At 39.2% G+C, this 24,121-nt stretch overlaps 1 protein-coding gene across 1 annotated transcript in view; it reads left to right on the top strand.

Annotated features, from left to right (window-relative positions):
• si:ch211-183d21.1 overlaps positions 1 to 23,921 on the top strand; it is a 28,371-nt gene extending 4,450 nt beyond the window's left edge. Inside the window, exons 4-12 of the mRNA XM_034707153.1 lie at positions 483 to 622; positions 8,598 to 9,163; positions 10,173 to 10,446; positions 10,581 to 10,776; positions 11,833 to 12,017; positions 12,209 to 12,304; positions 13,099 to 13,263; positions 16,169 to 16,262; positions 18,849 to 23,921. Of these exons, the coding sequence (XP_034563044.1) occupies positions 483 to 622; positions 8,598 to 9,163; positions 10,173 to 10,446; positions 10,581 to 10,776; positions 11,833 to 12,017; positions 12,209 to 12,304; positions 13,099 to 13,263; positions 16,169 to 16,262; positions 18,849 to 18,912 (1,780 nt within the window). The 3' untranslated portion in view covers positions 18,913 to 23,921. The remainder of the gene's footprint in view (positions 1 to 482; positions 623 to 8,597; positions 9,164 to 10,172; positions 10,447 to 10,580; positions 10,777 to 11,832; positions 12,018 to 12,208; positions 12,305 to 13,098; positions 13,264 to 16,168; positions 16,263 to 18,848) is intronic.
• The last annotated feature ends 200 nt before the right edge of the window (positions 23,922 to 24,121 follow it).

Raw genomic sequence — 24,121 nt, 5'->3', positions numbered from 1 at the left:
ACCTGGTGATTGTAATGAAGGAAAGGTTAAGAGTTTTACCAAAGTTGTTATGATTGACTGTATGGGTATCATAGATACCTGTACCAAATTCCATGGCAATCCATGTACGGTATTAGCTGTGATGAAGGTTACTGTATGCTGACAATTTCAACTCCTGGATGAAAGTCAGAGTTCCCCACAGCAGGGTATATTCTTTATTAAGTGCCATAATTGCCATTACAGAATGTCAGTGCAATTCTCTAGTTATTTCAGTCTGAATCAAAGTGCCAGCTCTGAATACACTCTCGTAGCATGAGTTAGAATGATGGAAATGAGCTTTATAACTAGTGTCTTTATATCTGAGACATGTTCTTGTAAAGTGTTGTCATTTCGTGTAGCCATTAAAAATAATGCTTCAATTAACACAAAATATATATGGGAGATTATTTGCTTTAGGGTTTATTCATAAGTGTTGTGTCTTACTGATTTATTTATGTCTTCAGTTTGAGAGAAGGTGGGTTCTATCTGAGCCGCTGTGGTGTGGCCACTTGGACTAGAGACCCTGGTGTCTTCTGGGAGGCCCCACAAACTCCTGGACAGCCCAACCAGTGCCCCTGGCCAAAGATCTGCCCTCACAGTATTGGTGAGTGTTGACATGTGCTTCATGACTCTTGAATTTGAATTAAATCTAAATTATTAATCATATATGGGGTTTTTGTACAACTAAGAAGATTCTATCAATTTGATATGCCTTTTCAGAAGGGCACATTTTTCTAGATCAAGCTAGTCTTTGGCAACAAGATGGTCAAAACCAGAAAAAAAACTTTTAGCTGTCTCTCCAAGTTTCTGATTGGCAAACAGTATTGACTGGATGCCTCAGCTTTCCACCATTTTTCAACTAATGTTCAATTAGTGAGAGTTCATATGGGCAACCATTTGACTTTTAATCTCTCATTAATGGCTGAGATTCAAAACACGCAAGTATGAAATAACCTGCTAGTCTTCCTATTGCTCCCATGTTGAGATTATAACAGTATCAATATATTCACTCTTGTTAGGTCCTTCAGTCAAATAGATTACAAATAACACAAAATATGCAGACAATAAAGATAAACATAATATGGGGGCACTTTAGTGTATATATTTTAGAGTCAACTATTGACTAAAGATCACAAAAAGATAGCATCCTCCTCCTCTGTCACCAAGACTGGAAGTTTCTCCAACTCCTCAGCAAAGGTTGCTCCTTTAAGTCTCAGAGAGAAAGTCATCTATTGCATTGCAAAGATTTCTTTCCCTGTCCATCTATTCATTGAGATTTAGAGGCTCAGGGTCGCATCATTTCATTGTTATTGCTTCTTTTAACAAATAGTAAGCACTATTTTACATAAATAGTAGTGTTTTTTTTAAACAAAATCATCATTAATCCAACTAAAATACTAGATCTTGACATCATTAGGAATTCCATCACCCAAAGTCTTTCTTAGCATTAGATGTTCAAGTGAATCTCAGTAAATGAGAATATCATGAATATGTTCAACGTTTTCCATCAGTTAGTTAAAGCTGCTGTTGGTAGTCGTGATATAAACATCAGTTCGGAGAGAGGTTTCACATGTCTACACTACCCTTCCCCTCTCTGCTCCCATAACCCCACCCACTAAAGATCGTTGTGTGCGTTCTATGAGGAAGTAGTGGCTTCCCAGCTAATCAGGGTTACGTAGTTGGGCCGCCACTCGACCAATCAGGACGGAGGATTGGAGATTAGCTATGATTGGTCCGTCATAACGGGAACGAGGGGAATAATAACATTGCTTTATACATAGACATTGGAAAACACAGAGATTTTGTGATAGTCTCAAATTACTTCACTTACAGATGAGTACCAATGGGTATTATGACCTTCTGTCCGAACCCAGCAGAAAAAAAGTTATGTTTTTGACACCATTTCTACCAACAGCAGCTTTAAGAAAGGGAAATTCAAAATATTTTAGACTTCTTACATGTAACTATTTTGATTTGGGTAATTATTTCCTACAGCTCAAATAATCTGAAAATACTTATCTCAAATAATTAGAGCATTTGTTTTCATTTTGAGTAAATCACTACTCGAACAGTGTAAATACCATATATCTCTAGTCTAGTTCAGAACATGCAACCACAATCATGGAGGCGACTGCTGAGTTGACAGTTGTACAAAAGACCATCATTGACACTCTCCACAAAGTGGGTAAGCCACAGAAGGTCATTCCTGAAAAGGCTAGCTGTTCTCAGAGTGCTGTATTGTAGTGTATTAATGGAAAGTTGACTGGAGGGTAAAAGTGTGGTGGGAAAAGATGAACAAGCAACAGGGCTGATTGAAGCCTTGAGAGGATAAAGTCAATTTAAGAACTTAGGGGAGCTTCACAAGGAGTGGACTGAGGCTGGTGTCAGTGCATGTAGAGCCACCATGCACAGATGTCTTCAGGAAAGGGACTACAACGGTTGCATTCCCAATATCAAGCCACTCCTGAACCAGTGACGATGACACAAAGAACTGGCCTGTCGCTCAGTGGTCCAAAGTCCTAGATGGCTACCTGAAGATTTTAGAGCACTTCATTCTTCACTCTGCTCACAAGCTTTATGGAGATGCTGACTTCCTTCTCCAGCAGCACCTGCCACCAACACCAAAATTCCCACAAAATGGTTTGCTGAACATGTTACTACTGTGCTTGATTGGTTAGCTGACTCACCTGTCCTGAACTCCCTAAAGAATCTGTGAGGTATTTGTCAAGAAGGTGATGAGAAACACCCAACCCAAAAATACAGACAAGCTAAAGGCAGCTATCAAACTGGGCTTCATTTACATCAACAGTAACACCAGCAGTGTCACATGCTGATTGCTTATTTGTGGTGAAGGACCCCCCCCCCCCCCCCCCCCCATGCCCCCAAAAAATGTTTTTGGGGCTTTTGGGGGGTGGGGGTTGTCTGCTTTTGTTCGTAGTAATCTCTGATTTGTAAGTATCTGGAAAAACATAATTTCATAGTTTAGATTATTTCTGCAGTTCACAAAAACATTTTAATTCCTCACCCTGAGTTAGTACAAGCCAACCTAATATTTCAATCTTTATATTGGTGTGTACTGTGTTATGCTCAGGTAAGTAGAAATTGCCCTCTGCAATAAGGTCACATTTGTCTCATCTTTTTGTTAGCTGGGACCTTGTTCAGTTTCACCTTTTTTCTAATTCAAAAAATATTGTGTGAATGCTTGACATTGTGATTTAAAAAGTCATTCATGACAAAAAGATACTGAAAATGAAATGTAGGCAGAGACCTAGCTTTGACGTTTTGTGAAGCATAACATGAAACAACAACTTGATGATGCATGGCAACAAGATCATCAAGTCGAGGTCCTAATTTAATAAAGTGTGAGAGCGATTATGTGTGGCTGTGAGAAAATAAGGATGACTCATCTCTACGGCGAGACTGACGTTAATTGTTGAATGCTTGGCTCAGGTTGTAAAACAGGCTGCAAGTCTAAGCTTGCAAACACGGATACTTTTATGCTGTTTCTCTTTTATCTTGAGGCACTACTTGATATTTCTCACAAAGCAGTGTGCCCTCTGGGGAGTTCAGTTTTTTCACTGCTACAGAATGGGACTATAGATGATATACAATGGAACAAAAGTTGAACATAAAGTAATGAGAGTTTGAGGAGGATGCTATGTAGGAAAGGGACAGCTTTTTAGAGAAATGAAAAATCAAGGGAAGTTGTGGTGTTGAGGTAAAAAGCTTTGGTGGTTTACCACTTCGTTTCCTGACCTTAACCTGAAACATAGTTCTCATTCATTGAAATAGGGTTATTTTATCTATAGTTCCCTGTAGTGAATTAAGGCAGAATTAACAAGATATATTTAAATCCCTTTGATGACCATGTGATGTTTGTGAAAGCTTATTTTTTAAGTTTTATCCAGCGTTCAAGAAAGATGTAAAGTCTAAGGAAACTTGTAATCTAGGAGATTGGTACTTCAGCAATCTGTCTTTGTCTGAGTCAGCTCTGTCTGTCTGGCTGGATCAATCTTGAGTCTTATCTGTATCAATCATGGTATTAAGCATGACATGTCAGATCTGTTTTGTGATTACACCCAGATAAGCCAAACTTATTTGGAAGAGAACACAAAAGTCAGTTTGTCAACAGCATAAAATCCATGAGTCACAAATAAGAAAGAGTGCTGGAGGAAATCAGTCGAGCAATGGAATTGTCATTCTTAAGGAAAGTAAACCTTAGCAATGGGAGGAGTTAATCATTTCACTAGGTGACAACAATAATTTATATCCTTGCTTTGCACTGTATTCAAGTTTGGTGATATTGGATCTGCATAGTGGCAGCATCAACCCATCACAATGAAGTATTTTGGATGTCCTCCCATCACATTGCCCACACTAAGTATGATAAAATATGAATGTGTTTTACAAGAATATGCAGTTTTTGCTACTTCCCTGCATTCTCTTATGTGCGACCCTTCAGTGACTGCAATTCTGTAACAATTAAAAAAAATAAGCTTAAAACTACGCATGAAAGGATATGATATTTTATGAGACCCTGCAAGGATATTTTTTTGAATTGCAGCCCCTCATTCAGGAGACAGTGATAGGGTGTCCCCATACTTTTTTTTTTTGAACGATTTTATTAGCCAACATCACAAAACAACAGTGCAGCCATTAGACTCAGAGACAGAAAAACAAACAAGATTTTTTGAAAACACCTAGTCCATAGTCCGGAAGTAAAGATAAATGAATAAATAAATAGATAGTACACAATTAAAAAGAAGTAAATACAAACATACAAAATAATAATAATATTAAGATTGTAATGAATTACACAAAAATATAATAGTAATAATAATAATAATAATAATAATAATAATAATAACAATAAATATAAATTGTATAAATAGTAATTAGATGATAATAATATTAATCATAATTCTAATAATAATAATTAAAAAATCCCCACAGTGAACTTCAAAGAAAAACTAGAAAGGTTGCATTTCCTGAAAGCAAATGCGTTGAAATGCTGAAGCTGAAGGCTGAAAGCTGTGAAACACAGCTGAACATGTGGAAGAGTAGTAGAAGTAGTTGAATTAGTGGAAGTAGAAGAAGTGTAAGGATTGGAAAATGTAGAAGGAGAGGAAGTTGAAGAAGTGGAAGAAGTGGAAAAAGGAGAAGAAGTTGAAGGAGTGGAAAATGTAGAAGTGGAAAAAGGTGAAGGAGTGGTAAAATGTAGAAAAAGGAGAAGAAGTGAATAAAGAGGTAAAATTAAAAAGAAGTTGAAGTGTTAGAAGTAGTAGCACCTATAAACTGCTTGACAAACTATGGAAATGTCTTACCTGTGTGTGTGCGTGTGTGTGTGTGTGTGTGTGCTTGTGTTTGTCACTCACTGATGAGGTCATCTGAATCACCTGTGTGTGTGTGTGTGTGTGTGTGTGTGTGTGTGTGTGTGTGTGTGTGTGTGTGTGTGTGTGTGTGTGAGAGAGAGTGTGTGTGTACATGTGTGTGTTTGTGTTCCTGTGTGTGTGTGTATGTGTGTGTGTGTGTGTGTGTGTGCGCGTGCGTGTTTCTGTTTGTCACTCACTGATGAGGTCATCTGAATCACCTGTGTGTGTCTGTGTGTGTGTGTGTGTGTGTGTGTGTGTGTGTGTGTGTGTGTGTGTTTGTGTTTGTCACTCACTGAGGAGGTCATCTGAATCACATGTGTGTGCGTGTGTCTTTGGCTGTTTCCGAAATCGCCTACTATACTAGCAGTACGTACTGATATGTCCAAAATTCAGTATGTAGTAAGTAGTATGTGAACAAGAGCAAAATCTGCAGTATGCCAAAACTCCCTGGATGTCTACTGATTCGGGAAAATATCTCAGTGTGCATCGGGCCAGTCTTCCTCGCGTACTGTTTCCCACAATGCACAGCGCTCGTTCTGCTTTTTCTTTTTCCTCATTTTTTGACGGGAGGAAATCCGTTTTTGGGTGCTGTGAAAGTTATCAAATTACATATAAACCACTTCCTAACTTTTTAAATCATAAATGGATGCTAAATAAGCTTTTTATTTATCGGCTTCGCCGTTGTTTACTTCCGCTTTCCGAAACCGGAAATCCAGCGAAGTCTGGCTCAGCATGCTGCATGACAGATCGGACAGAACAGTCATACTACATACTAAATTCAAATGCAGTATGTAGTAGGCAATACCTACTGCCTACTACATTAGTAAGTAGTATGTAGCAGGCCGTTTCGGAAACAGCCTTTGTGTCAGTCAGAACTGATGAGGTCATCTGAATCACCTGTGTCCAACTGTCATTAACTGTTTCCAACTGTCATTAACTGTTACCATGGTGATGGGACCAGCTGTGTAACTGCTGTGTGACAGTTGTTTAAGAATGGGATTCATGGAGTAAATTAGGGTCTACATATGCCAACACTATGCGATAACCGTAATAGCTATCAGAAAAAGGATCAAACCGTGAGCATCAGAAGACTCTGATGAACACAGTGATGTGTTTTTCATGTCTGTACAGTCAGAAATGTAGTCAGGGCAGCGATTTAAGAAAAGTGAAACTTTGCTGCCCTCCAGAAATGTTTAACATTACGGCAGATGGCCAAGCAGAGAGACTTTCTCTGACAGTTGGTGACCTGCTGGCTCAACGGTACAATCTTTTGCTTTGGTAACCTCTTTGACAGAAGCAGGAGAAGACAGGGAACGTTTTGATGTCTTATTTGTGTATGTGGAGTGAAATTTGTGGATTTTCTGGCAATTTTTCCAGAGGCCATGTCCCATATTTTTCCCAGCCTGCCCACTCTAAGTTTTGAACCTTTCACTCTGCTCACCAGAGTTCCACCCCATACACACCAATGTTAAAGTGAGGGAAGAGCTGAAATTTGATGAATTTTTGAACAGTGAAATCTGTGAAACTGTGAAAGGTATCAAAGAAGTGAAACATGTGTAGATAGCTGAAAGTCTTGTGAACAGTTTAAAGTTTGAATGGAGTCTATAAGTGAAAGTATGCTGAAGCTATGAGCTGTAGTAGTTGAAGAAGTTGAAGTGGATTCCGCCCCATCTGTTTCAATGTTAAAATAAAGGTTGAATAAAGTTGAATAATTCAAAAAGTATAAGGGTTGAAGATGTGAAAAGATATAGCCTGCGAATGGTGAAGAAGCTGAATAGTTTAAAAGTTGAACGGTGAAAATCGGACAAAATTTGAAGGCTGTGAAAGCGGTCACGGAAGAAGAAAAATAAGTTTAAAGTAGAAGAACAATATGTTGAAATGCTCAGCATTTCAACATAATAAGTAAATAAAATAGATAAATAATAATCATGCATATCACAAATCAGCCCGTCAGAGAGATAGCCAAAAAGAAACAAAGCAACAGGCACCCACCAGTTATACTCTCCATATCCCCATACATTTTTAAAGAGTTAATCCATTGATTTTTAATACTCATCTGTTAGATGAAAAAGACTTGAGTCTGTCAACAATTCAAAAGAATCAGATAACTAAAGCAGTAATAATAGTAGCAAATTTAGGTTTAAACAACCAATAAGGTTTAAATATCCCCTCCCAAGATTTGACCTTCAGGTAGTCAGAAGTTGTTCATCAGACTTCAGAATTAACAAGGCCTTAAAACAGTCTGATTGTGAGACTCATTATTCTTCAGTAAGACATCTGTGGTATATATCATAATCTCAGATGGCTTAGTTATTTTAAGATAAAGAAAATGAGAAGCAGGACGTCTGGAATAGCAAACTGGCATCATTGCTGTCCATTTGGCAAAGATATACAGGCTAATGTAATAGAATCATGACACAAATAAAGAAATAATAGTGAAGGTTTTTCTGCCCTTCACCTTAAAGGCACTTTCTGACGTTTTCTTGTCAAAGTTATACAGTAAAATACTGCCATCTACTGCATTCTTTGGGTACTTTACTCATGCTGCAACTGAAGTAAAGTCTATATATAATTATCTTCAAATAAGAGGAGAGAGAGAGAGTTGACTTTTATGATTCAACCATGTCCCTTCTCATGTTTCCTTCCCACAGTGCTCTGAAGTTGCAGCATTCCCCTGAACTCCCTTATTTTCTCAACATATCAGTTTGAATATTGTATACAATTTGGTCATACAACATTTTAAAAAGGGTGTTGTGAAACTCAAACGTGTGAGAAGATGGTGGCATCCAAAATATGAAATGTATAGGTTATTCATTGGTGTGCTAAATTAAGCTCCATGTATGCTTCAGTATTCAAGAGCATTTAATGCCTTGTTTGAATAACATTATATTCCTTATTTCCTTTTAATAATTGTCAAATGATTGTATATTTATTCCCAACACCTGCATTCTTTGATATATAACATCACAGCTTACTACTGTTTTTATATTATAAAGAAAGCTAACTGCCAGTTGGCTTAGCCTGGCACAAAAAATTGAATCATCTAGCCTTGGAGCGACAAAAGTTAAAAAATCTACCCTCCAGATTATCTGTAAAAGTCTAAAAGGAAAAAAATTAAATCTGAACAAGAATAAACCCCAGGTGTGAAGTTGAACTATTCCTTTTTCAGTAACTATTCCTTTGATGATATCGTCCCTATTGCTTCAGTGATTCCAGGAGGAACAGATTCACCATCTCACCTTCCGCCCTGGGGGAACAGTGACTTTCTTATCAATGAGCTGAACACCGACACACCCGGTGCAGCCGAGGATGGCGAGTTCATCGAGCTCTGGCACCCATCAGGACGCCGTGTCTCCCTGCAGGGCATTTGGATCCTACTCTTCAGTGCACACAACAACAGACCCTATAGGGAGATCAGCCTGAGTGGACACTTCACAACCTCTAAGGGCTATTTCCTGATTGGTAGCGACCGGTTGGTGCCAGCTCCATCACTACGACTGCCCCCCAACACCATCCAGAACGGACCAGATGCAGTGGCACTCTATCGCAGCCCTTATGGCCAACCATCAGCCACGCAGAGAGGGATCCCCACCAGAGGCCTGCTGGACGCAGTTGTGTACCGGCAAAGGGGATCGGACAGGGAGGCACAGGAGTTGAGCAAAGCGCTGACACCAGGACAGCTCCCCCTGCTGGAGGATCCAGAAGCTCTGAAGGGTGACGTGTCGCTCAGTCGCTGTCGAGGCCTCTACCCCTTTGACCTGTCTGCTTTTTCAGTAAGTAAAAATTACAAAAGTGTAGTCATGGAGGTGAGCTTTCTGAGCTTAGAGGCTAATACTTACAAATGTAGCAATTAAAGGTATAGCTCACCATTTGGGGAAATGTGCTTATTTGCGCACTTAGTGAGATTAGGCCATTGACACCAACCTCATATGTGTGCTAGAGATGCATTGATACTATATTTTACTCTGTTATACAAATTCTGATATTCAGAAGTCATTTTCAATCAGCCACAACTGAGTGCCCAAACTACAACAGAGACTAACCTCTCAAACTCACTCTGCACTGAAACATGCCTATTTACCTGATATCAGTTGACACATTGGGTAAAATTTTCAATCCCAGGACCTTTATCTTGCAACACTGATATTGTTCGAAGCAGTTTCAATCTGTAGGCTAAATAAAAATCCAAAAACCTCACACTTGGGCCTAAGCACTAAACTCCCACAGACTGGACTGGTGTGAGTTAATGGATAAATGTGGATAAGGGCTCAAAATGGTGTCAAATGGAGAAATGTGACACACATTAGTTGAGTAAAATGTCATGCCAAAAAAGAAACAATGCCACACCTTCATCTAGTTGAGACTATGACATTGAAGTTTTTGTAAAATTTTAGAAAACTGCAGAAAGTCACGAGAGAAACAAACATACAGTATGTAAACCCCTTGTAGATATCTGAATAAGATTTGGTTGTCTGTGTCTGTGTTGTCTGGCAAGCCTCTCAGCAAAGTCTGAAGTTATAAAGACTCGTAAAAATAAAAAGTAAGCTTTAGAAACTGTTGTGCACTTGGTATTTTAATAGCTTGACATCCCAACAACCTTATGAACAAGGTCTCCAGGAAACTACTAATACTACCCAAGATGTTGAACTTCTCCTTTAAAAATGTGTCTAGTTCTTTCAAACTTTTTTAACAAAATCTTTTCTTCTATTTGCAATGAAATTAAAATAAATGAAGATGTCTCCTTATTGGATAAACACACATGAAATGTATTGATCACTACAGGTGGCCCCACCGACTCCACTTCGGGAAAACAGCTGCCCCCGCCCCCCTCCAGCCCCAGAAGGTGTGGTCATCAGTGAGGTAGCTAGTGGCCATTGGACCAATCACAGCCAGCAAAGGGCTTTTGTTGAACTTCACGGGCCTCCGATGACAGACTTGCAGGGCCTGGTGCTCACTGTGTTCGACCAGGAGCGCAGTGGGACTGTTATCACCCTTCTTTTGACTGGATCTATTGATCAGGATGGATTTTATATTGTTGGAAATGTCACTGGAGCAGGTGAGAGATAAATGAGACTTTGTTTGGGGGAAATTAACCGAAAGATTTCTACTCTCTTTTCTCTCTAACTTTTCTTCTTTGTGTTCCCCGCTATCCCTCACTTCACTTCCTCCCCTCCTCTGTCTCCTGCATAGATCAGACTTTCCCAGAGGGCTCCACGGTACCGGTACGAGGAGCAGTGGTTCTGTGCTATGACCTGTTCAGTGTGTGCCGAGCTGGTACAGCACTGACAAACTCCAGTCTCAGAGATGTGCTTGTGTTCAGTGAAAAGCAGCAGCTGCTCTCCTCTCTGTCCACCAGCAGAGGGAGACAAGTGATTCCAGCTCTGAGGTAAACATAATGGATATTTTAAAGGCTACAGCTAGACTGGTCAAGGGTGCCATGGAAAGACTTTATTCTTATCTTAGCAGAGTTGAGGGTGATCCCAGAAAAAAAGTTTCTGCTGGTCAAAGGTTTTTGGTTCCTGCTCTTTTTCTTTTTTTTTTTTTTACCAGAGCTGGTTTTTCTTTTAATTGGAGCAGGTTAAACTGAGAAGACTGGTAGAAAAAAACCCAAAACAGACTAGACTAGAGCAAAATAATTTTACTGGAGAGGAGCATCTAATCCTTGATCTGTAAAATAATGCTATAGCTGTATTACAGGACACTGATTAAAACATTTGAACTGTCAACTCATTTTATGTTTTTTGCCCTTTATTGCAGAAAACGCACAGGTATAATTACAGTGTTAGCCTTTGAGACCAGGAAGACTTGACATAGTGACACCGAGCCAGCATGCACAAAACCAAAACCCTGAATCCAGAGAAAATAAATGTAATTCAGTCATGAGGGAAGGAGAGCAATTTCTACCACCTCCACAGATCTCTTTCCTTTAGAGAACCCCCTGGAAGGGATTGGCTTACTGAAACCTTTCTACATCAGTAGTCATTTTCTGTCCCTGCTATCTTTATATGGGATCGATAAGATCATTGCAAAGTAAAAAAAAAAAAAAGACATCTCGTTATAAAACCACTCACTGGGGAAGCGCTTGTAGCTCACCCAGAATCCAATCTGTCTCTTTTCTGCAATATTTTGTCTCTCTCTGGTATTCCTTACAAATTACAGGCATGAACTCAATAAAAAATGTTCTAGAAAAATAGTAACATATCGAGCTACCAGGGAATGACAGACTTGATGCAGCATTTGAGTTTGATCGACATAGACAAACATTAATCCAGCACTTGATTAAGTTAAACCATATGTATCAACAACAGTCAGCAGGATCAGATCTGAAGCATTGAGTGTTGCAAAATTCAGTACTGCATTAAAATAAGTGTTTTGCATTTAAGCCTTTATTCATACTATTTACTACTCTGTGTGTTTGTGTATGTGTTGCATGCACATGCAGATCAGTAGAGGATGGTCCTGTCTCGCTCAGTCGGTGTTCCTGCTGTGAGGTGAGAAGCCCCTCCTCCTGGACAAGCTCCTCCCCCACACCCCACAGCACCAACCTCTGCCCGAGCCCTGCCTACTCAAGTCACATCGACCTCTGTCTTGGACCCCTGTCCAGTGACTGGCATGAGCAGTCAGCAGGTGAGACAAAAAGTCATAAATGAAATAGGATGGAGGAAGAGTGTGTTGAGTCAGATTGGATTAAATTACACATAATTTAAATCTGAGCTTTGTTCCTATTTGTCAGTCAGAAAACTAGTGTTTTCATTTCATGTTTTATCTCTGTCAAGAGAACCTCTTAAAGTTACAATGCTCTTTTGCTTCTGTCCCAGACTGCAGCACCCTGATCCAGGGTAAAAGGGTGGCTGAGGTGGCCGATTACCTGGAACAGAAGTGTCACTGTGGCATCTCTGCCTTATATCTCCAAGGTGAGGCACTTTCGCCACTATGAATTGAAATTGTCCCTTTCGACTAATTTTCAAAATAGGAAATGTCTGGTTCATCCCTTCACTTCAAAAGATGTTTCACAGCAGTTCAAAAAGAAAGAAAAGATTTCAGACCGCTAGGCTCAGTAGCTTCAGAAGAAAAATTGACTCTGAGCAATCATCACAGTGCAGTGGGTCGCAGTCGCAGTGGTGTTGCAGCAAAAAGGGTGGAAAGAAAATGTGGTTCAGAGAACAAACCATTTGAGGTTTGGGCACATTTGACTTGTTATTGATTCATGGACTAGGCACACATAAAGCAACGCAAGGAACAACAACAGAGCCTGAAGAGTTATGTGAAATAGTTAATCATAATGTTTCAATCCTACCTGGTTTCTTTAAGCAGCTTAAGGAACATGTCTGTGTAGGTTGTGAGTCATCCAAGTCAGCTTAAGATAATATTGTCCTTGATTGACAGAGCTTCCATGGCAACTCAATTTTCTTGTCAGCTTGCTTACAGGTCAAGTTAACACTAAACTGAACATTTTCCTTCACAGTTAACCATTTGCCTGCTTATGTGTTATCGACCAAAAGAACGGAAAATTAGAGTTGATGGTTAAGTAAGGCAAAGCAAAGCTGGAAGCACCTTAGGTTTTGTGTTTGCTGCTTGTCCTTTTTAATTAAAAATCTTTGTCAATCAGCTCCTTGCATCTTATAAGCTCAGTTTTTTAAACCCCCGTATCCTCTATAACAAATGTCTTTTTATGTGGGTAATTGAAAGTTTGTCTGTCTGTATTCAGGAGCCAATTTTTCCTGTGTGTCCGGGTGGCTGCGAGTTTGGGGTAATATCGAGGCACTATCGGATCATCAGAAGGCCCTCATTATCCAGACATCACACATGAGTCTTTCAACTGCTCAGGGAGACGTCTGCTCCGCTCCCTCCTCGCACCGCTTTACAAGCACAGGTTAGCATTTCTTGACATCATAATTCTAGCTCCACACTCCAAAAACAAGGCATACACAAGCTGCCAGCTGGTGCTTGAAATGGTTCCAGTAGGTTTAATCAAAATTTACTGTAGTCTGAAAAAAAGACTCTTCAGTTTTGTTTTTTTGGTGTCTTGAACTGAACAGAACTGAAAGGAAAAAAGCTTAACATCCTCCATCCTCTTGTGTTACATCCTGGTGTCAAATTTAGAGTCTTTTAGTAGAAACATGTTGACTTGGTAACAATATAAGGGATTCAGGCACATCAAGGGACATCTTAACTCTGGTAACAAAGCAGAATGTTGTGTGGCACTTTCACATGATCAGTTTTACAATATTAAAGTGTGAAAACAATCTTAATTTCTTTGTCACCTCTGACACACATTTCTGACTTCCTATCAGTAGTTATTTGATGAAAGGTTAGTAGATGGTAGTTCATTTGAGTCTTGTAGGTGATGAAACCTCAGGTGTTAAAAAAAATTAAGTCAATGGGGAAGTGTGAAAAACCACAGTTCCTCCAATGTCTATTTCAGGCTGGCTGTGTAAGTCGAGAAGTCCCCATTAGATCATGTTAAAGTGACCATTGCTAGTTAGGTGAAACACGTTCACAGCCTGGCTAAAAAGAGGCTAGTTTATTTACCTATTCATACAAATACAAAATGCATCTGCTCAGATAAAGAGAAGACCAAGAGTTATACATACATTTGCATAAATAGAATTAGCTGACAGGTAGGCTTGTTGCAGCTGTAGCCTGCCTCAGCTCCACCTCTTTGACTGTCTCTAAGGTTTATTATAAGTTAGTTGAGTCAGCATTTCACATTTCAAATATGGCAGCTGACATGAATGGGTTTTGAAACAATCTCTTCAGAAACAAATGGAGTGATGTTGCAGAAGCTGCATAATTTTTTAAACAGTCTATGGTCATGCATCGCAAATTTGCTTTCCCACTGACTTTCTTTGTAATTATGTTGCCCAACAAACTGAATTGCTGTTAGGCTCACACACCTGCACATGTGAAATTTAGATGATAAACATTACTTAAGAAGTCACTTCCTCCTGAGGTATCACACAACCTAAAATCACATTAATTTTAGCAATGCTCCTCATCCTTGGAGGATCACAGTGGGCTGGAGCCTGTCTCAACCAAGCTGCAACCTTCGGCCGCGAGAATTGAAGCCAGTGCGGGAGTGTTAAACACCGCAGTTCATCAAGTATCCGCTTGAGGCTGGCTCCGGAAGTACCAGAAACCACAAACACACAATTTCAAGGCGGGAACTCTGTAGCTGTTGGCTAGGAGGCTCAAAGCCCGCCTCTTTACCTCGACAGAAGTTAGGTTGAAATCAGCATATCCAATATGGTCCCTGCCAACGATTGGCTTCATAACAGCACTTCAGAAACACCAGGGAAGAATCGAAGTCAAGTCCCGATTAACATGAGTCCAAGTTGATTCTTAATATTGCTAATTATAAAGAGATCTGCTGTTTTACTCCAAAATATTCACTGTGTGAACCTGGACTGACTGTGTAGGACATGGCATGTCTGGAGATTTAAATGATCAATGAAGTTCAACATTTGCCATGTATAAATGCCCACACTGCTTCTCTTAATGGGGAGATGTACTCATCAAATCTGCTATGGTGGGATCACTGCAGGTGTCCAATAAGCTCAAAGATTCCTGAAGCCCAAGCGATAATAATCAGACGTTCAACTAACCAAATATCTTGGACGCAGTGGTTGAGTAACTTGCTAACAGTAACTTAACCAACAGTCTAAGGAACTTATTATCTCACTTACTTTTCTTGGGAGGTTCCCTTCTTCCCCTCAATGGTTCTTTTGCATAATTCACATGTTGTGCTGCTCTTCGTGCATTTCCTGTAAAATATTTGAGCAAAACACATGTTTATACTCTAAAGTGCTACATATGAATAGAACATTCATGTAAAGAAGTTCTGATAAACATTCTGAAAAAGAGGGGATGTTGTCAGAGTTAAATTTAGTTTGTATTTTATCACATTTAGGCATCAAGGCATTTGAAACCATTTGGAATGGATTTTTGAGACGTAAGAAGCGATGACTAAAGCACTTTTATGTCAGCCAAACAATCCATCTACCCAGAGAAGTTGCAGCTCTGGTAAGCAGGGGCATGCAAAAGAAACATGAAAAACAAAATTTGAAGCCAAATGTAAATAAAGCCTTTTAATGGAAATCTGTGTCCTTCTGTTGTAAACAAAACCTGACCCTTTAGAGGCTTTCAGGGACAGCTATTCATTAAATTATTCTGTAATATCCTAACTGGGGCTTTAGTTCTCTAGATGATGGCTGGGTCAACCATTCATATAGAAACATTCAAACTTTGACCAGCATCAAAACGGTGTTTGTGGAATTCTTGTAACGGCAAAGAAAACAGGATGAGGATGCTTTTTGGAGGGGGATGTAAAATTTCAATTTACTTGAAGATGATGGAAAATAAAACTGGGCACTCTTCTGGAGGTAATGTAAAAAGCATTCAGCAGTTTAAAGGTAAAATGCTAAAAGCACGGGCAATTCATGTGGAAACAAAACAAGCAGAAGCACAATATGACATGTGCTTTAAGATTGTTTTCATCATCCATCAAAAACTTGAAGCGTGAAAAGTGAAGAGGCAAACATCTTGCTGGTTCATATAATTCAAGTCTTCATGATTTTGTTTAAAGCTGAACTTACTAAACACTAATCCCATCAGGTCCCATTTTGCAAATAAAACATATTTTATATGAATGAAGCCTTCAAGAAAAAAAAAAAATTACACAAAAATCTGATGTTGATTTCTCTGGAAGTTTGAATTTCCATGTTTTGTTTTTACCATTTCATAGAGTGTAACTGAATGTTTGTTTGACTCTCTCCAAGCGTCCGCTCTCGGGTTGCAGATCGGCCTGATTGTCGCGGTTCTCCTGCTGATTGGAGTAGGAGCTGCTCTGTTCACATATTTCTACAGAAGGAGGTGAGGAGGCTTTTATATTATCTCATTTTCTCTGGTCACACATGCTCCATAATGTGAAAAATATATTTTCACAAAGCTACGTAATTGAAATCTGTTTAACATATGGAGTGGCAAGACTTATCTTGATGACAGAGTGTTGTGAAGAAGATATTTAAATAGAAGTATGTAATTAAGTTGTTATCATCTTTTCTTCTCTGATTCACTGTGATAAGTGTTCAGGTCAATTATGTAGGAAATACTTCTCAGAGGAGGAAATGAAAAAGCAGCAGCCTGGGGTATAGAAGGACTCACATTAGAGCTATCACTCAAGCAACATCTGTTCAAATGAGTCCAAATATTATTGGTATGATTAGTATGTGAGAGAAGTGTGAGTAAAAATACCAACACTAAGATGTCAGAATCAAATGTCAGAATAGTAGTGTAAACTCCTGTTGTTATTATAATAAAACTCTGATGTCTGTAAGCTGATTGTAAAACAGAATGCAGATGATTAAAAGAGCAGAGAGACGGTAAGGAAAAGGAAAACAGCCAGCCTCGCTCTGCCAAAGTTTAAAACAACACATTTAATCTCATATACCCTCGAGATCCTTCAACACAGTAGACAAAATGTTTCTAAAGCTGGTAGCTAACATGCTGCTGGCTGCAGCTTCTCATATCAACTGTTAAACATCCTTGAGCAACGTCAAACAAAAACCTTTCAGAGATCATTTTAGAACGCTTTTAAAAATCTCTAGACTTTGCATATCCAGCAAGGATGACAGGATACTTATATCGAAGAAAGGTTGTATGCCAAACTGAAATCAACCAGCAGACGATAAACTTGTCAGAAGCAAAACAAACCAAACAATCAGATAAATTCGATCTTTTGGCTCTTTTCAAGTATTCATGAAGGCTTAAACTCTGGAAAATTAATGAAGCTGCCTGAAGGAAAAAATTTATAAAATCCTGTCATGTTGTTTCAAGTTCTGTCTAGTTCTGTCATTGGATGTCATGCAAGGCTCGACATAACTGGCCTGCTGGTCTCCAGGCCAGATGATTGCACATTACTTGTTTTATGTGATTTTTATAATTGTATCTGCCAGACACCTGAATTTCCCTTCAGGGATTAATATAGTACATTCTATTCTATTCTATTTCACTGGCCCGTTCGGGGCCAATTATAATCCAGTCTTAAAGGTGACATATTACGCTCTTGGGCTGAACAAACTCCGAGCTCTGACTCCGTGACAGACCGGATATTGTTGTGACGTAACATTTACAGAAAAGTGGAGAAAAAACAGAGGCAGAATGGATTTTTTTCATTTGGGGGGGGGGGCTTAGACATGCCAGGGAAACATATTTCAGGTAGAGAACCATTAAAAAGTCGATTTTGCATGATATGTCACCTTTAAGCAATCATATTGCCTATGAGATCATATCACATACTTTGGCACCATTTTCCTGTGATTCTGGTGTTTTGTCAGTTATTCTTGTCATCTTGTTAATTAATGCTACAGCGTCAACAATTCATAAGCACCTATGTGCAAATGTCATAGTTACAAGAAGCAGCTGTCATTCCAGCTGCTGTCATTCCAGCTGCTGTCATTCCAGCGAGCGTTCTCACTACACACCAGGTGTAAACTAGGATACAGACTGTACTGCTGGTTTTCTCTCAAGGTAATTTGTTTTGAAAACCACCAGTTGGTTCCTGGCCAAAGGCTAGGCAAAATTCAACACGTTAAGAAATCACCAGAAGGGTTGAGGGAGGGTGACTGGGAGTATGAGAGTGGAGAAGGGATAGCAAGTGGAGTTGGCTGGAATATGACGCAGCTAAAAATGTTGTCTTTAACCAAATGTGTGGTTCATTGCCGACATATGAAGATGATGGTGGGAATGACTGGTTCTCTCCCAATGTGTACATAAATTAGGAGATCTGCTGACTCAGCCAAGAGTATAACTGATAGACCCAGCATGAATGCTGTGTATTACTGTTAGCATAATCCCAACGCAGGGCTAACAGGTTACCCAACCATTAAATAAACCCGTTGACAATACCAGAAAGTGCACAATAATAAAAGTTCTCTGATCATTTCGCCCCCGTCAGTCAAAATGAGGTATTCAATTCTTGACTGTTATTTTCTGAATCAAAAGTAATGTTCCTCGGCTGGTGGTTACAATGGTTGGGCCTTTAATCTTGAAAATGTAGCATAATGTAAAGCCCTGATATCATATCATATCATATGTCTCTTTTTTTCTTCCTGTAATTTTTTACCACCCAAGTTTGTAGCACACTTTCAGCCATAATGAACGGCCCAACATTTTCCACAAGTGTGAAATGTCATTTGTAAATACCAGGTGTTGGTGTCAGACTGCAGCTCAGAATTAAAGAGCAGAACCTTCTGTCTCATCATAACATTTCACACTAGTGTGGAACAGGAAAGGCAGATGGAGTGGAAACAAACAGAAGAGGAACTTTAAAACTTAATTCATGATGCCTGGTATGGTTTGAAAATGAGAAACTGGAAACGTATTGCCATCAGTATACTTCCAAAGGAGCAATATTTTGAATGTGTGTGTTTTAATTAAAGCTGATGTCTTTGGTTCTAGGCGTCCTCTGGACTATTACACCATGGAGCTGAGCGAGCATGCAGAGGGACTGTCAGATCTATAATCCAGACTTTGGATCACAGCGTTTGCACCTGGAAGTGCTCCTGTGCGTGGGAGGACCTCAGCAGAGAGACGGAGAGACGGAGGGACGGGGGGTAATGACAGATTTATTTCCACCTGTTACATTACGGGTTGTGCAGTTTGTTTTGAAACGAGTGCCACCACAAGTGTCCTTCTCTGCGTCTTCAGATGATCACTGCTGAAATGACTCGTAATTTTCTGTTAACAGTGTGGCTGTATACTGTGTGTGACACCAGTGACACTTATGTCGTCAAATCAGACAACCCAACAGAAGGATTTAAAAATATGTAGATAGTGTAATATTTTTACAAAGGTTGGTGCCTGTGAACAGTGCTGGTTACTACTTTTAAAGAAGAGGGAAGACAAAAGGGAGCGTTTTGTTTGAAATACTTGAGTCCTACGTGGATGTTTTTGTTGACTTGTTGTTTTTAATATGGATGTAACGATACCTTGCCAGACTGTTGAAAATTGCTTCACATAAGGGACTATTCAACACTTCAGTAAGATTACTATAAAAAATGTAGCACCAGTGTTTTCACCCAAACAACACCTAACCCACCAGAGTAAATTTACCAAGTGTTTGATATCCATGTAGGATTGCTTTTAACTATCAATAGACTAGTGGACAATCTCTCTCTCTTTCTACTCCTCGAGTATGTGTTGCGAACATAGACTGAATATAAAATGGACGTCATCACGAAGCAAGGCCGCCACAAAAACTCCTCCCCCTAGTGGCTGGTTGCAGTATAGGTCAAAACCTCTGTCTCCCCTATTCATTTGAATGAGGCTGCGGTCAAACTTAAAAAAGAAATACACGTCGTACAGATGTTTCTCACATCCGTATGTTGTGGTGATATGTAGTTATTATTTGACTGTTTTGTGTTCAAGGCCTCTTTTTTCTGAAAAGTTTATTTTCATTAGTTATTAGAGTTTAAAAAACAGGGTTTTACATCCGGTTTTACTTTGACAGCTGCCGTAGAGAGAAACTCTGTAGGACCTCAAGACGGTACACTGTAGGGCGGAGCTTGTCACTGTGGAAACACACAAATTCCCTACTGAGCAGACTCTGGCTGCAGAGAATTTACAAGATGGCAGCGCTTTGGAACGGGATATTTTGGCTTCAAAACCGTACAATGGGAAAAGGGGGAGCGACGCTGTCCATTATATATGCAGTCTATGGTTGTAAGTAATGTCTCCACATCAGGGGTCTCATTTATAAACGTTGCTTACGCACAAAACGGGGCCTGAAACTGGCGTACAACAGTTTTCACGCCAAGTTTGTGATTTATAAAAAAAAACTTGATGGGAAAATGTGACTACCGGTAAGCAAACTCTGACCCATGTGTACGTACATTTTAGAGGCAGGGGGGAATTGGCGTCGCAGTTGGTGAGAGGGAGAACTGAAGTCGGATTATATTTTAACCCCTTTCGCACATTTCATTTCATTGAATAAAAACATTAACAGACCCGCGTCACCATCATCACTAAAATCTGCATACTCTATGGGAATGTGTGTGAGCTGTTTCCAATAAGCTGTCATTAAAAGATAAAAGCGTGTCTTAAAGTTCATCAAATATTTCATCAGCTTTGTCTCACCGTCACATTTTTCCAAAGTGTAGAGGAAACAGGCCGTATCCTAACGTGTTCGTCTGGAGGTAAAACCAAAATAACATCAGAAGACGTAAATCAGCCGCAGAGCAAAGTGACAGTCATGATTTCAATGTTTCTAACGCTGTGCAGAGTCACTGAGTGTCATTATATTTTTAATAAAGACTGCTGTACGACGCACGCAGAGCGGAGACACGGCCCCGGCTGCCTCACACACTGATCACATCTTCATCACCTGCATGTGTTTAGTGTGTTAATGAGAAAAGTGTGGGAGTAAAGCCATGCCCGGTTCTCACAGTTATTATCTTATAAATCATCATAATCAGTCAGAGCGCAGGCCAAGCTGCCAGTGATGAAACTAACACATTAAAACTTATATTCACGGATCAAACTTCTGTCAGATAATATCAGAGAGGAGATCTCTGAATGACGTGAGCTCTCTGTAATGTCAAATAAAAGTGTGTGTCCTGTAAACATGAAACACTGCAGTGAGACCCGTGCGTAATGATGGAATAATGGATGCTCTGGCACTGGGGACGGGTACATGAATGCTGCAGCGACGTGGAGGCACTCGATATTTTAATTTTAATTTTAATTTTTATTGTGGCCCTCCTGCAGTAAGAAACAAACAATGCGTGCTCTCTGACCTCCGCTTCATTCACGAGGACCACGGTTTGTGGGTCAGAAACTTTATTTCCTCCATCTTCCTCTCTGTTGTTGCCGTGATTCACCGTGAGAACCTTTTGATCTTCTGGCTCATTCGTATGTTTGTTCATTCATAACGTGCTTTGCATTGACCATATATGGTTGAGTGTGGGCGTGAAAAGGGCGGAATACGAGGCTGAACTATGTGCGCATATCTCCGGGTGGTTTGTGATTTATTAACGGAACATGGCGTAAAGTGAACATGGAGTACGTATACTTTTAGTAGGGATTCTACGCACTCCTTTATAAATGAGACCCCTGCTCTGCAGCTAACAGGGAGAGAAAGAGATTTAACAGACAATGTTACGACAATGTAAGACTTTATGTCTCATCAGAGTGTTACATTGAACACTTTGATATCACATATCCTCTCTTAACTAAACAGACTAGCCAAAGTATCTTTGTGTCCTTTCAAAACAAAAGCATGTTTGTTATCAAAACCTGACCCAAAGCAGTAACAAAACAAAATCTATGGGGTGATGTCTTCTCTAAAGCTTTCACATAAACTGGGTTACCATTACCCTTATGAAAACACTGAAAAAATCATATTGTGCACCTAGCATTATGAAGCGTATGGTATAATGATGTGAGCGTATCGTTGCATCCCTCTTGTTAGCGTGGAAAAAGCCTTTAAAAGATTTCAACTGAAACAACCTTGCTTTAGATTTATGCAGGAAGATCAGTTTAACATGGCATTATCAGCTGGAGCTACGGTGTTTTAACAGACTTTTTAGAGATATTTGTTACGCTATCATTTATTCTTCAAAATGATCAACTCCCTGCTTTGTTTCCCTGCTGTATGCTGTAAAAGTGAATTTCAGACTCTCTTCACTTAAGAGCCTGACTGTCTTTAAATGTGAAATGTTCTGCTTACTTCTGATGGGTGTCTGTAACCACTTCTGTATGCGCACTTCAAACAAACTGTTTACATTTTAGTGATGGAAAATGAGAAAAAAAAGAATGTCAGAGACTGGTGATGAAGTGGTTTTTTTGAATGAAGAGTATTTTTAGAAATGAGAGACTGTTATGTGTGGAAAAAATGAAAGCTATTTTATGTTTCACTTTTTTGAATGGCTCAGAAACCTCTACTGTGTCTTTGTGTTGTTAAATCAGCTGATTCCTCATTTATAAAGAGGGAAGGTACAGCTGCTTCTGCAGCATTAGTATAAATACTATAGAAATTGCATCAGTATTCTCAGGGGGAGCAGTCACTGCTAGGGATGGGAATCAATGACTGGTTCCAGATAAGAACTGGTTCCAACTAGGTCCAGCCATCAACATAAGTTGCCTTTATCGGTTCCCTTATCAATGCCTTCCACTTAGTTCTGCGAGTCTTGCAAAACAATAGAATGACGCGAGAGGCAGTCAGATGTAGAGGAAGCAATCATGGCAGACGGGAGACAGAAGCAGTCCAAAGTGTTGCTTCATTTCATGCAAAATGAATCTAACAGCACAACATGTCATATCAGTGCCATGTGTTCGATGCGGTATGCCACTGGTGTTTGGTTTCTAGAGTGACCCTGTTATCTCGCCACTTTCATTGGAGTGCTTCAGTGATTGTCACATGAAGAGTCAGTGCAAATGCATCCATGTTTGATGTTTTTAAATATAAAAAATATCAGAAAATCTCTTTTAACCCTCCTATTATGTTCGTTTCTTAGGGACAGCAATACTGTTCCTGGGTCAACTTGACCCGGGGCATATTTAATGATCCACAAGTGTCCGAACCTATAAAAAATCCCAATAAACATTTTTTAAATCTCATTATTAACTCCATTACTAACCATTTAAATCAATATTTAGTTCAATGATGTTCTTTAATTCTCACAGATCATGGCTAACTCACTTGTTTCTTATTAACATGAATTTTATAATTCATGTTAAAACTTTTTTAAATGTACATTGAAAAGCCCAAAATATAAATACAACAGTTTTACATGACAAAGATTTTTGTTTATATTATTTTTACATTTAGATTTCATTGTTTTTTTATTTAGTGATGTTGATAAATTAACACGAGACCTCTTTTGTCACATGATGCCCAGATTTTTATGCTGTATTGAGCTGGTTTGGAAGGTATATATTGCCTAAGGAACCTCTGAATGCCACTAGCCTTTCATCCACTGTGACATTAGAAATGCGAAATAATACTTTTAACAATTTCTTTTAGATTTTTGAACTTTAAAATAGGTCAATTTGACCCGCAACATAACAGGAGGGTTAATCAAAAACTTAAGGCATTTGTGAGAGAGTTTTCAACAGATGTTATAACTACGACAATCAAAGATGCATGTGGGTGAAAGTCCCCAGTTAACAAGGTCACTCTTTAAATAGAAACACCATTCACTGCTTTCCCACCTCAGCAGAGCAGTGAAGGTATGTTTGTCCTATCTTATGTTCATATTAGCACAAAGTATGCAGGCTGTGGAAAATTCAAAGGAAATCAATAAAGAATTTGATTTATTAGCAGAACTGATGATAGCATAGGTATTAATTCCCATCCCTAATCACTGCAAATCCTGAATGAATACTTATAGATATATAGTAGATGACTGGGGTTCGTGAAAGATATCAAATATATTGATTGGTTTAGTTCCACTTTTTCAAAAAGGTTGAAATTTGAATGTAATCATAAAATTGCTAATATAAAGTGCCATGAAATAAACATATAGGCTTGGATCTTCTCCTTCTTTTATATCCTGGATGTACTGCTTATCTTGGGAAGTTGCATTACTCATCTGCTGTGCTGCACAGATCTTCATTTTGTTTTGTTATGATTATATTGGTGAACAATGTACCCCTCAATGCTACTGCCCTCTATTTCAATTGCCCAAAAATGTGCCAATTTATGTTACAATGTTACAATGTCATTTAGCAGG

Source organism: Notolabrus celidotus, chromosome 18 (assembly GCF_009762535.1).
Source record: "Notolabrus celidotus isolate fNotCel1 chromosome 18, fNotCel1.pri, whole genome shotgun sequence".
NCBI lineage: Eukaryota > Metazoa > Chordata > Actinopteri > Labriformes > Labridae > Notolabrus > Notolabrus celidotus.
Note: the sequence above shows the minus strand (reverse complement) of the source record. Positions and strands in the feature narration are given on the sequence as shown.